At 46.1% G+C, this 12984-nt stretch overlaps 1 protein-coding gene across 2 annotated transcripts in view; it reads right to left on the bottom strand.

The window, feature by feature from the left end:
* The window catches only part of LOC141133766 (phospholipid scramblase 1-like), a 54818-nt gene that overhangs the window by 24235 nt on the left and 17599 nt on the right, over nucleotides 1-12984 (bottom strand). For both annotated transcript variants that reach the window (XM_073623318.1, XM_073623319.1), the window contains exons 2-3: nucleotides 10469-10626; nucleotides 6461-6488 (exon numbers count right to left, since the gene is read on the bottom strand). In XM_073623318.1, coding sequence (XP_073479419.1) covers nucleotides 6461-6488; nucleotides 10469-10615 — 175 coding nt within the window. In that variant the 5' untranslated portion in view covers nucleotides 10616-10626. The remainder of the gene's footprint in view (nucleotides 1-6460; nucleotides 6489-10468; nucleotides 10627-12984) is intronic.

Below are 12984 nucleotides of genomic sequence, written 5' to 3'. Positions count from 1 at the left end.
CGGGGCGCAGAGAGTGCGCCCTAATCTCACCCAATTGTGTGGCGATACCGAATACATTTTCGCTATTTTCACACTAACCTTCCTCCCCGCCAATCAGGAGGCAGGGCGTCAGACCTGTTTGCTGATTGGCCAAAGCTCCAGGCCACCCTATTGGATGCCTGGCGCTTAGGAAGAGGAGCAGAAGAGACACGCTGGAGCGGAGGTCACCCCTGCTCTGTTGCATTGGAGAGGAGCTGCTGCAGTGCTGCAGGAAGTCCCTTCTGTCAGAGCCGCATGCGTAGGGGGCGGGTTGGGGGTGCTGCCAGAGCAGCGAGCCCCACGAGTGTGGGGGGGGCGGTGGACACAGTGGCTGCATATACTGGGCACAAGTGGCTGCATTTGATGGGCACATGTGGCTGCATTTGATGGGCACATGTGGCTGCATATGATGGGCACAGTGGTTGCATATGATGGGCACAAGTGGCTGCATATGATGGGCACAAATGGCTGCGTTTGATGGGCACAATGGCTGCGTTTGGGCACAATGGCTGCCTTTGATGGGGCACAAGTGGCTGCATTTGATGGGCACAGTGCCTGCATATGATGGGCACAGTGGCTGCGTTTGATGGGCACAAGTGGCTGCGTTTGATGGGCACAAGTGGCTGCCTTTGATGGGCACATGTGGCTGCATTTGATGGGCACAATGGCTGCGTTTGATGGGCACAATGGCTGCGTTTGATGGGCACAATGGCTGCCTTTGATGGGGCACAAGTGGCTGCATTTGATGGGCACAAGTGGCTGCATTTGATGGGCACAAGTGGCTGCATTTGATGGGCACAAGTGGCTGCATATGATGGGCACAAGTGGCTGCGTATGATGGGCACAAGTGGCTGCGTTTGATGGGCACAAGTGGCTGCATTTGATGGGCACAATGGCTGCATTTGATGGGGCACAAGTGGCTGCATTTGATGGGGCACCAGTGGCTGCATTTGATGGGCACAGTGGCTGCATATGATGGGCACAAGTGGCTGCATATGATGGGCACAAATGGCTGCGTTTGATGGGCACAGATGACTGCATTTGATGGGCACAGTGGCTGCATTTGATGGGGCAGAAGTGCCTGCATTTGATGGGCATAATGGCTGCCTTTGATGGGCACAAGTGGCTGCGTTTGATGGGCACAAGTGGCTGCGTTTGATGGGCACAAGTGGCTGCGTTTGACGGGCACAATGGCTGCGTTTGATGGGCACAGTGGTTTCATATGATTGGCACAGTGGCTGCATATGATTGGCACAGTGGCTGCATATGATGGGCACAAATGGCTGCGTTTGATGGGCACAAGTGGCTGCATTTGATGGGGCACAGTGGTTTCATATGATTGGCACAGTGGCTGCATATGATTGGCACAGTGGCTGCATATGATGGGCACAAATGGCTGCATTTGATGGGCACAGTGGCTGCATTTGATGGGCACAGTGAGGCTGCAATTGATGGGGGGGGTTCAGTATTTTTCAGTTTGTTTGCGCCACCCACAAAAAATTGTGAGCACCAGCCACCACTGGTCTCATATGGGAGAAACGTGTAGCGGGGACAGAACGGTGGCGGTGAGTTGACTTCATCAGTCTGCTGCTTCTCCTTTCACTGTCCAATCGCAGGCTGGCGGGGGAGGGAGGATGTGACCTATAGGTGATACTGAGCTGCAGCAGAGAGAAAAATCAGGTCTCCCCTTCTGCGAGGCTGCATGGCAGAGCAGTGTAAATTTCAGGACTGGATGGACAGACATACAAATCCTTCCAGCAGATCACACGACCATCCATCTATGCATTTCATCGCTGTCCTGGAGTTCAGCTTTAGTGTCTGGTTATTGTTGGCAAAAGTCCTGTATTTGCTTTACAGAGGCGAGGGATCGGCGCACACACCAATACAAACAAAACAGGAGCTCTGGTGAGGCCGGTGGGGGCTGGAAAAATAGGAATGTCATTGAATGACTTTGCATCACTTTAGAGTGTATTTGAATAGGATTATGTATAAACAAAGAAAAAAAAGAAAACAACGCACCTTATTCTAAACACATGACCAAACCAAAAAGGACAAATTATGGGTGGGGTTTAAATAAATACACAGACAGGGAAAGGAATAAAATGACAAAATAAAGTTGAAGCCAAACTCCCGGAAGATTAACCACTTGCCCCCCCCCCCCCCCCCCCCCTTCATGATCAGGCCATTTTTTTGCAATACGTGTTATAGCCGAAAAAAAAAGTTTCATTCTTTTTTTTTCATTTTTCGAAATTAGAAAATTTGTAAATGTGAAAATTTGAAGATTCGCAATGTCATAAATTCGAAAATCCAAAAATAAGAGAGAAAATCCAAAAATTCAAAAGATCGAAAATTCTAAATAATAACCAACTAACTAACTAATAATAACTAACAAATTCTAAAATTTGAAAATGTGAAGATTCGTAAATTCGTAAATTTGTAAATTCGTAAATTCAAAAATCCAAAAATAAGAAAGAAAATGCAAAAATTCAGAAAGATCGAAAATTTAAAATAATAACCAACTAACTAATAATAACTAACAAATTTGTAAATTTGTAAATTTGAAAATTCTAAAATTTGAAAATGTGAAGATTTGTAAATTTGTAAATTCGTGAATTTGAAAATCTGAAAATAAGAAAGAAAATCCAAAAATTTAAAAGATCGAAAACTTGAAAAAATTCCAACTAACTAACTAATAATAACTAACAATTTCGTAAATTTGAAAATTCGTAAATTCTAAAAATCGAAAATAAGAAAGAAAATCCAAAAATTCGAAAGATCGAAAATTCTAAACAATAACCAACTAACTAACTAATAATAACTAACTATTAAATTATAGGTATTGGAATATCCTTTCAAATTTGACTGTCAGTGAACCTAACGAATACAAATTTATCCAAAGTTACCAATTTTCCAAAATAATGAATGCCGCATCCAAACAAATGGAATGGAACAAATTAATAATAAATGATTTTATTATTATTGTTATTTATTATTATTAATTTGTTACGTTCCATTTGTTTAGATGCGGCATTCATTATTTCGGAAAATTGGTAACTTCGGATAAATTTGTATTCGTTACGTTCACTAACAGCCAAATTTGAAAGAAAATGCCAATACTTATAAATTAATAGTTATTATTATTTCAGGTTTTCAAATTTTCGGGTTTTCAAATTTCCAAATTTTCCGAATTTTCGAATCAACGAATATTCGGAAAAATTTGCAAAATGGGTTTTCGTTAATTCGGATTTTTCCAAATTAATGAATCTGGCGAAATTTGTTTAAAAAAAAAATCTGAACTAAACGAATTGCACATGTCTACTGCGTTACTTTAACTGACCATTGCACGTCGATTGGTCGTGCGACGGTGTAACCAAAATAAAATTGATGTCCTTTTTTTCCCACAAATAGAGCTTTCTTTTGGTGGTATTTGATCACCTCTGCGGTTTTTATTTTTTGCGCTATAAACAAAAAAAGAGCGACAATTTTGAGGAAGAAAAACAATATTTTTTACTTTCTGCTATAAAACATCCAATAAAAAAAAAGAAAAAAATAGAATTTCTTCATCAGTTTAGGCCAATATGTATTCTGCTACATGTTTTTGGTGAAAAAAAATCCCAATAAGTGTGTGCGCAAAAGTTACAGCGTCTACAAACGATGGGATATTTTCATTTAGTTATTTTTTACTAGTAATGGCAGCAAACAGCGACTTATAGCAGGACAACAATATTGCGGCGAACATTCTGACACTGACTGACACTTTTGACACTTTTTCAGGGGACCAGTGACACTAATACAGTGATCAGTGCTAAAATATATGCACTGGCTGGGAAGGGGTTAACATCAGGGGTGATCAAAGGGTTAAATGTGTGCCTAGCTGGTGTTTGTGTGTACAGTGTGCTACTTTTACTTGGGGAAGTGATGGATTGTATTCCCTGCTTTGCAGAAGCACAAATTCCATCCCTTCCCACCAGCGGTGGCTCGTACATTAGGGGTTCACAGGCACCGCCCTCCTCATCCATGTGTCCGGCCCCTGATCTACATGCAGCGCGCCGGACCTTGCATTCCGATGGGGGGTGTGCTTTTTTGAAACACATGATTAGAGTCAGAGGCTCTAATAGACTTCAAAAAAGGATGGGTTCGGGACCCCACCCAGTTGTGTGAATGAATATTCGCTATCGCCACACTGATCCTCCTCTCGGCCAATCAGGAAGCGAGTCTTGAGACCTGTCACCAGATTGGCTGACAGCGCAGCCGATCCTATTGGATGCCTAGGAGGAGAAGGGAGGAGCCACACGGTGGAAGCCATCGTGATGTAAAGAGCACACAGGAGCCGCTGTCCACCACCCATAGGAGCCCACAACCTGCCCGCTGCCTGCTGCCCATAGGAGCCCACAACCCGCCTGCTGCCCATAGGAGCCCCCAACCCGCCTGCTGCCTGCCGCCCATAGGAGCCCCCAACCCGCCCGCTGCCTGCTGCCCATAGGAGCCCACAATCCGCCCGCTGCCTGCCGCCTATAAGAGCCTGCAACCCGCCCGCTGCCTGACACCAATAGGAGCCTGCAACCCGCCCGCTGCCAGCCGCCCATAGGAGCCCGCAACCCACCCGCTGCCAGCCGCCCATAGGAGCCCGCAACCCGCCCACTGCCTGCCGCCCATAGGAGCCCGATCCTATAGAGATAGGCACAATAGATAGGCTATTATAGCACAGCCGATCCTATTGCATGCCTAGGAGGAGGAGGGAGGAGCCACACGGCGGAAGCCATCGTGATGCAGAGAGCACACAGGAGCCGCTGTCCACCGCCCATGGGAGCCCACAACCCGCCCGCTGCCTGCCACCTATAGGAGCCTGCAACCTGCCCACTGCCTTCCGCCCATAGGAGTCCACAACCCACCTGCTGCCCATAGGAGCCCGCAACCTGCCCACTGCCTGCCGCTCATAGGAGCCCGCATCCCACCCGCTGCCTGCCGCCCATAGGAGCCCCCAACCCGCCCGCTGCCTGCTGTCCATAGAAGTCCGCAACCTACCAGCTGCCTGCCGCCCATAAGAGCCCGCAACCCACCCGCTGTCTGCCACCAATAAGAGCCCGCAACCCGCCCGCTGCCTATCGCCCATAGGAGCCCTCAACCCGCCCGCTGCCTGCTGCCCATAGGAGTCCGCAACCCACCCGCTGCCTTCCACCAATAGGAGCCCACAACCCGCCCGCTGCCTGTCGCCCATAGGAGCCTGCAACCCACCCACTGCCTGCCGCTCATACGAGCCCGATCCTATAGAGATAGGCACAAGAGATAGGAGATGATAGCACAGCCGATCCTATTGGATGCCTTAGAGGAGGAAGGAGAAGCCACACGGCTGAAGCCGTCGTGATGCAGAGAGCACACAGGAGCCGCTGTCCATCGCCCATAGGAGCCTGCAACCCGCCCGCTGCCTGCTGCTCATAGGTGCCCGCAAACCGCCGCTACCTTCCGCCAATAGGAGCCCGCAACCCGCCCACTGCCTGCCGCCCATAGGAGCCCGGTCTATAGAGAGAGGAACAAGAGATAGGCAGTGATAGCACAGCTGATCCTACTGGATGCCTAGGAGGAGGAGGGAGGAGCCACACGGTGGAAGCCATCGTGATGCAGAGAGCACACAGGAGCCGCTGTACACCACCCATAGGAGCCCGAAACCCACCCGCTGCCTGCCACCCATAGGAGCCCGCAACTCGCCCGCTGCCTGCCGGGTATGGTGGAACAATACAAAGCTTGGAGGTCACCTCCCGGGGCATCACCCACCAACCTAACATGTCTGCCCACAGCCCACCCACACGGCCAACCCATGCGACTATCACACATATATATGTGATAGTCGCATGGGTTGGCCATGTGGGTGGGCTGTGGGCAGACATGTTAGGTTGGTGGGTGATGCCCCGGGTAGTGACCTCCAAGCTTTGTATTGGTCCATCATGCCCGGATACTGAGCTAAGAAGGTAGGCACAAGAGATAGGCGGTGGGTGGAACTGGGCCTGGTAGGCAAAAGATCACTTCATTTTACTAAGTCTTGCTACTTATTGAGGAAGGAATGACTGATTACAGCATAGTCAATGGGGCTGAACCTATGGGGGGTGTTTATAGGACCAGACACCCTGCCGCACAAAAAAGCAAGTGCGGGTCTCCAGTCCCCTGGACAGGAAATCCATGGCTGAGAGTCTCTGAAGACAGACTTTCTAAAAGGAGAAGATAAGAAGATTTTTATGAGCAGATTTTTACTACATGTACTCTCCTAATATAAAAAACAATGTCTGCCTGGAGACGAGCTCCATGGCCCTCATGGAAAGAAGAGGAAGCTGGTTTTCAGAAAAGTAAGAAAGTTTGAGGAAAAGTTCAATGGCAATTCTACATTATTATCTTTGCCTGTTGTCCATTATGATTGCTAATAGAAAAGAGAAATTGGTGGGATTCTTACATTTCTCTTGCATGGAGATTTGATTCATCTGAAAAGACAAGAGAAGAGTTACTATTCCATTCTTCTAGAGGGCAACCAAAGACAGGACACAGGAATGGGAGGATGATGAAAGGAACAAAGTACTGAGAGAACATAGAGATGACATTGGATGGAAGATGGAAACTAGGGAATAACAAATAGGAGATGCAGAAGAAGAAGGTTAGAAAATACAGGACAAAACAGATCAAGCCCTTGATGATGTGGAAGTGTCCCTGGATTCTGGAAGATGGTGACAAGACTGGTGGATGAGGGAAGGTGTATTTCTACAAAAATACTGTCGTACACATCTTGAAATTCCACAAAAAGAAAATTTTATTCCAGTCAGACTAGCATCACCTAGGATTGGAGTCTGTAGTCCAAGCTTAGAAGGCCAGTTGGTTCCATCCCAGGTGGTCTCATCAAGGTGTGCAGGAACACCTGTGAGAACTTTTTATCAAGCCATTATTTCTAGGCAGAGGTGGTCCCATTTTATAGGGGTCTATTAGTGAGACCAAAGAGAGAGACAACTGAGGAACAAAAACAGAAAACTGAGGACAACTGAGGTAAAATGGAGCAAAGAGAGACAACTGAGGAATAAAGGCGGACAATGGAGGAACAAAAAGTAAAACTCGGGGAACACAGAGAGGAATCTGAGGAACAAAGAAGGATAATTGATCCACTGATCTGGAAATAAAACAAGATAATTCATTATCAATCTCTGGCTGAAATGACCCGGGTCACAGTACATCGGGCAACTACAGTACACACCATAAAGTAACTGTAGATTAAAAGAATATACAGTGGGGATGGAAAGTATTCAGACCCCCTTACATTTTTCACTCTTTGTTATATTGCAGCCATTTGCTAAAATCATTTAATTTTTTCCTCATTAATGTACACACAGCACCCTATATTAAGAGAATAACACAGTATTTAGTAGAAGCCCCTTTTGATCTAATACAGCCATGAGTCTTTTTGGGAAAGATGCAACAAGTTTTTCACACCTGGATTTGGGGATCCTCTGCCATTCCTCCTTGCAAATCATCTCCAGTTCTGTCAGGTTGGATGGTAAACGTTGGTGGACGGCCATTTTTAGGTCTTTCCAGACTCAATTGGGTTTAAGTCAGGGCTCTGGCTGGGCCATTCAAGAACAGTCATGGAGTTGTTGTGAAGCCACTCCTTCGTTATTTTAGCTATGTGCTTAGGGTCATTGTCTTGTTGGAAGGTAAACCTTCAGCCCAGTCTGAAGTCTTGAGCACTCTGGAGAAGGTTTTCGTCCAGGATATCCCTGTACTTGGCTGCATTCATCTTTCCCTCGATTGCAACCAGTCATCCTGTCCCTGCAGCTGAAAAACACCCCCACAGCATGATGCTGCCACCACCATGCTTCACTGTTGGGACTGTATTGGACAGGTGATGAGCAGTGCCTGGCTTTCTCCACACATACCGCTTAGAATTAAGGCCAAAAAGTTCTATATTGGTCTCATCAGACCAGAGAATCTTATTTCTCACCATCTTGGAGTCCTTCAGGTGTTTTTTAGCAAACTCCATGCGGGCTTTCTTGTATCTTGCACTGAGGAGAGGCTTCCATCGGGCCACTCTGCCATAAAGCCCCGACTGGTCGAGGGCTGCAGTGATGGTTGACTTTCTACAACTTTCTCCCATCTCCCGACTGCATCTCTGGAACTCAGCCACAGTGATCTTTGGGTTCCTCTTTACCTCTCTCACCAAGGCTCTTTTCCCCGATAGCTCAGTTTGGCCGGACGACCAGCTCTAGGAAGGGTTCTGGTTGTCCCAAACGTCTTCTATTTAAGGATTATGGAGGCCACTGTGCTCCTAGGAACCCTAAGTGCAGCAGAAATTTTTTTTGTAACCTTGGCCAGATCTGTGCCTTGCCACAATTCTGTCTCTGAGCTCTTCAGGCAGTTCCTTTGACCTCATGATTCTCATTTGCTCTGACATGCACTATGAGCTGTAAGGTCTTATATAGACAGGTGTGTGGCTTTCCTAATCAAGTCCAATCAGTATAATCAAACACAGCTGGACTCAAATGAAGGTGTAGAACCATCTCAAGGATAATCAGAAGAAATTGACAACACCTGAGTTAAATATATGAGTGTCACAGCAAAGGGTCTGAATACTTAGGACCATGTGATATTTCAGTTTTTCTTTTTTAATAAATCTGGAAAAATGTCAACAATTCTGTGTTTTTCTGTCAATATGGGGTGCTGTGTGTACATTAATGAGGAAAAAAATGAACTTAAATGAGTTTAGCAAATGGCTGCAATATAACAAAGAGTGAAAAATTTAAGGGGGTGTGAATACTTTCCGTCCCCACTGTATAGCGATGAAGATATAAAGAGATATGTATACTCACCAGTCACTTTATTAGGTACACCTGTTCATATATTCGGTAACACAAGTTGCTAATCAGATAATCACACGACAGCAACTCAATGCATTTAGGCATCTAGACATGGTAAAGACGACTTGCTGAAGTTCAAACCGAGCATCAGAATGGGGAAGAATGGGGATTGAAGTGACTTTGAACGTGGCATGGTTGTTGGTGGCAGACGGGCTGGTCTGAGTATTTATGGGATTTTCAGACACACAACCATCTCTCGGGTTTACAGAGAATGGTGGGGAAAAGAGAAAATATCCAGTGAGTGGCAGTTGTGTGGAGGAAAATGCCTTGTTGATGTCAGAGGAGAATAGGTAGACTGGTTCCACATGATGGAAAGGCAACAGTAACTCAAATAACCACTCGCTACACCCAAGGTATGCAGAATACCATCTCTGAACGCACAACACATCCAACCTTGAAGCAGATGGGCTACAGCAGCAGAAGACGACACTTGGTGCCACTCCTAAGAACAGGAAACTGAGGCTACAATTGGCACAGGCTCACCAAAACTGGACAATAGAAGATTGGAAAAATGTTGCCTGGTCTGATGAGTCTGGATTTCAGCTGTGACATTCAGATGATGGGGTCATAATTTGGCGCATTGGATCCATCCTGCCTTGTATCACCGGTTCAGGCTGGTGTTGGTGTAATGGTGTGGGGGATATTTTCTTGGCACACTTTGGCTCCTATAGTACCAATTGAGCATGGTTTAAACCCCACGGCCCACCTTGAATTAGAGTTGAATTACACGGTTTCTGAGGCTAATTAAATGCAGATAAGGCACCAAGTGAGTTTAATTACCACCTTAATCAGCCACAGAACCCGTGTAATTAATATGTGTTCAGGTTTAAAGGGATGAGGTGGCAACCATAGATGTGGTGGAAATGGGAGATTGGCACCTTAGTACCAATTGAGCATGGTTTAAACCCCATGGCCTACCTGAGTATCGTTGCTGACCATGTCCATCCCTTCATGACTACAGTGTCCCCATCTTCTGATGGCTCCTTCCAGCAGGATAATGCACCATGTCACAAAGCTCCAATCATCTCACCACTGGACAATGAGGTCACTGTACTCCAATGGCCTCCACACTCACCACATCTCATCCAATAGAGCACCTTTGGGATGTGGTTAGAGTTGCCACCTCATCCCTTTAAACCCGAACACCTTTGAATTACACAGGTTCTGAGGCTAATTAAATGCAGGTAAGGCACCAAGTGAGTTTAATTACCACCTTAATCAGCCACAGAACCCGTGTAATTAATATGTGTTTTGGGTTTAAAGGGATGAGGTGGCAACCATAGATGTGGTGGAAATGGGAGATTGGCACCTTAGTACCAATTGATCATGGTTTAACCCCCACAGCCTACCTGAGTATTGTTGCTGACCATGACCATCCCTTTATGACTACAGTGAAAGAGAGAGAGATACAGTATGAAGATTTTTTTAGTAGTATATAATGTATATAGATATTGTCTTTTTATTTAACTGCCCATGTGTTGTGCTTATAGAGAATGAACATGTAGCATGGAAGGAGCTGACACCTAATAGTGGATGATTATACACATTACAAGGAATGATCTCACCTGTAGCAGTCTTTGGAGTCCTGGAGGGACACCTTTAACCAGCGCACTTTCTCCAGTGTGTGATGACATCGGGTAGCTCTCGGGAGGGGCGGTGGTTGTGACAGCTTCATAATTAGGAGGAGGACCCTGGTAGGCTTCTTTCTGCATTGTAACTGTTTCTAAAAAAAAAAAAAAAAACACATGTTATAGCGACATTGAAACCACAAATGATGAAAAGCCAAAAAGCCTATCTTCCTCATAGCTCACAGGACCGGTGGAAAGAGGGACTGACCAATACGCATATCTGTAGACACCAGGGACTTGGCAGTGTCTGTGACTGGGCAACACATAAATATTAAAGCAGGAAGAATTGGCCAACATCTTTGAAAATGGAGGACCGTTGACCGGTCACTGGACAATATTCATATTTTTGCTTTATTAGGGCTAGACAACACCTGTTGCCCACAATCACCAGGAACTGGACAATACATAGCTCCTTTGCTATCAGGAACTGGTTAATACATAATCCTGGGTAACACCTCTGGACCATAAAGACTGGACCACCAGAGATTGGTCAGTAGTATCTACCTTATGCACCACAAACTGCACATCAGAGGATTACATCATGATTTAACCAGTTGTGGACACTGGACATACTACTCACACCCAACAAACTTCATGGATGTACAATGCCTTATTATGCCCCTCATGAGGGCTTGAGGTAAAGGCTTATTAATATACTTTGCCGGGGTGGATTTCTCATGGGAAACGTTGATCAGCGTTGAGTAGGCCTCATTTTGGTCAATGGCCCATTGACCTGAGTGAGCCTTTCTATGCACGCTCATCACCCTCACAAGCAGTCTACTCTGGTCCATTACAGTGCCTTGAAAAAGTATTCACACCCCTTAAAATCTTCCACCATTTTTTGTCATGTTACTACAAAAAAATGTAAATGTATTTTATTGGGATTTTATGTGATAGACCAACACAAAGTGGCACATAATTGTGAAGTGGAAGAAAAATGATAAATGGTTTCAATTTTTTTTTACAAATAATTATGTAAAAAGTGTGGCGTGCATTTGTATTAAGCCCCCTTTACTCTGATATTCCTAACTAAAATCTAGTGGAACTGATTGCCTTCAGAAGTCACCTAATTAGTAAATAGAGCCCACCTGTGTGTCATTTAATCTCAATATAAATACAGCTGCTCTGTGTTCTTTGTTAGAGAACCTTAGTGAACAAACATGATCATGAAGATCAAGGAACGCACCAGACAGGTCAGGGATAATGTTGTGGAGAAGTATAAAGCAGGGTTAGGTTATAAAAAAAAATATTCCAAGCTTTGAACATCTCACGGAGCTCTGTTCAATCCATCATCTGAAAATGGAAAGAGTATGGCACAACTGCAAACCTACCAAGACATGGCCGTCCACCTAAACTGACAGGCCGGGCAAGGAGAGCATTCATCAGAGAAGCAGCCAAGAGGTCCATGGTAACTCTGGAGGAGCTGCAGAGATCCACAGCTCAGGTGGGAGAATCTGTCCACAGGACAACTATTAGTCGTGCTCTCCACAAATCTGTCCTTTAGGCCGGGTTCACACTGGTACGACTAACGCTCTGACATTGGGAGCTCATGTCGCATGACGTGTGAAAATCAATGTTTCCCTATGGGAGCCATCTTAACTGGTCCGACACAAGTAGGTACGACTTTGAAAATGCTCCCTGCACTACTTTAGTCCAACTTTGATCCTACTTTAGCCCATTGAATATCACTGAAGTCGGATCAAAGTCGGATCGCCGTCTTGACTGATCTGACTTTGGCATGCGACTTGTGCTCTGATGATCTTGAAGGGGAACTCCACACCAAATTAAAAAAAAAAAATGACATGGTTTCCCCCTCCAAGAGCATATCAGGCCCTTCGGTCTGGTATGAATTTTAAGGGGAAAAAATAGCGTGGGGGTCCCCCCCAAAATCCATACCAGATCCTCATCTGAGCACACAGCCTGGCAGGTCAGGAAAGGGGGTGGGGGCAGGTGAGCAACCCCCTCTCCTGAACCATACCAGGCCACATGCCCTCAACATGGGTGGGGTGGGTGCTTTGGGGCAGGGGAGCCCCAAAGCACCTAGTCCCCATGTTGATGAGGACAAGGGCCCCTTCCCGACAACCCTGGCCATTGGTTGTCGGGGTCTGCCCAGGGGGCTTTTCGGAATCTGGAAGCCCCCTTTAACAAGGGGCCCCCCAGATCCCGCCCCCCCACCTTATGTGAATGAGTATGGGGTACATTGTACCCCTACCCATTCACCTAAAAAAAGTGTCAAAAATAAAACACATTACACATGTTTTTAAAGTAATTAATTAAGGCAGCTCCGTCGTCTCTTTCGATCTCTTCTCCCCTCTCCGACTCTTCTGTGTCCGTTGACTTCTTCTGCCTCTGCCGGTTCTTCTCCCCTCTCCAGTTCTTCTCCGCTCTCTCTCCGGTTCTTCTCCCTCTGTCTGCTGTCTTCTGCCGGGTCTACTCCGACATCTTCTTGCTCT

This window comes from Aquarana catesbeiana, linkage group LG03 (assembly GCF_042186555.1).
Source record: "Aquarana catesbeiana isolate 2022-GZ linkage group LG03, ASM4218655v1, whole genome shotgun sequence".
NCBI classification, from domain to species: Eukaryota; Metazoa; Chordata; class Amphibia; order Anura; family Ranidae; genus Aquarana; species Aquarana catesbeiana.
This window is presented reverse-complemented; position numbering and strand designations above follow the sequence as displayed.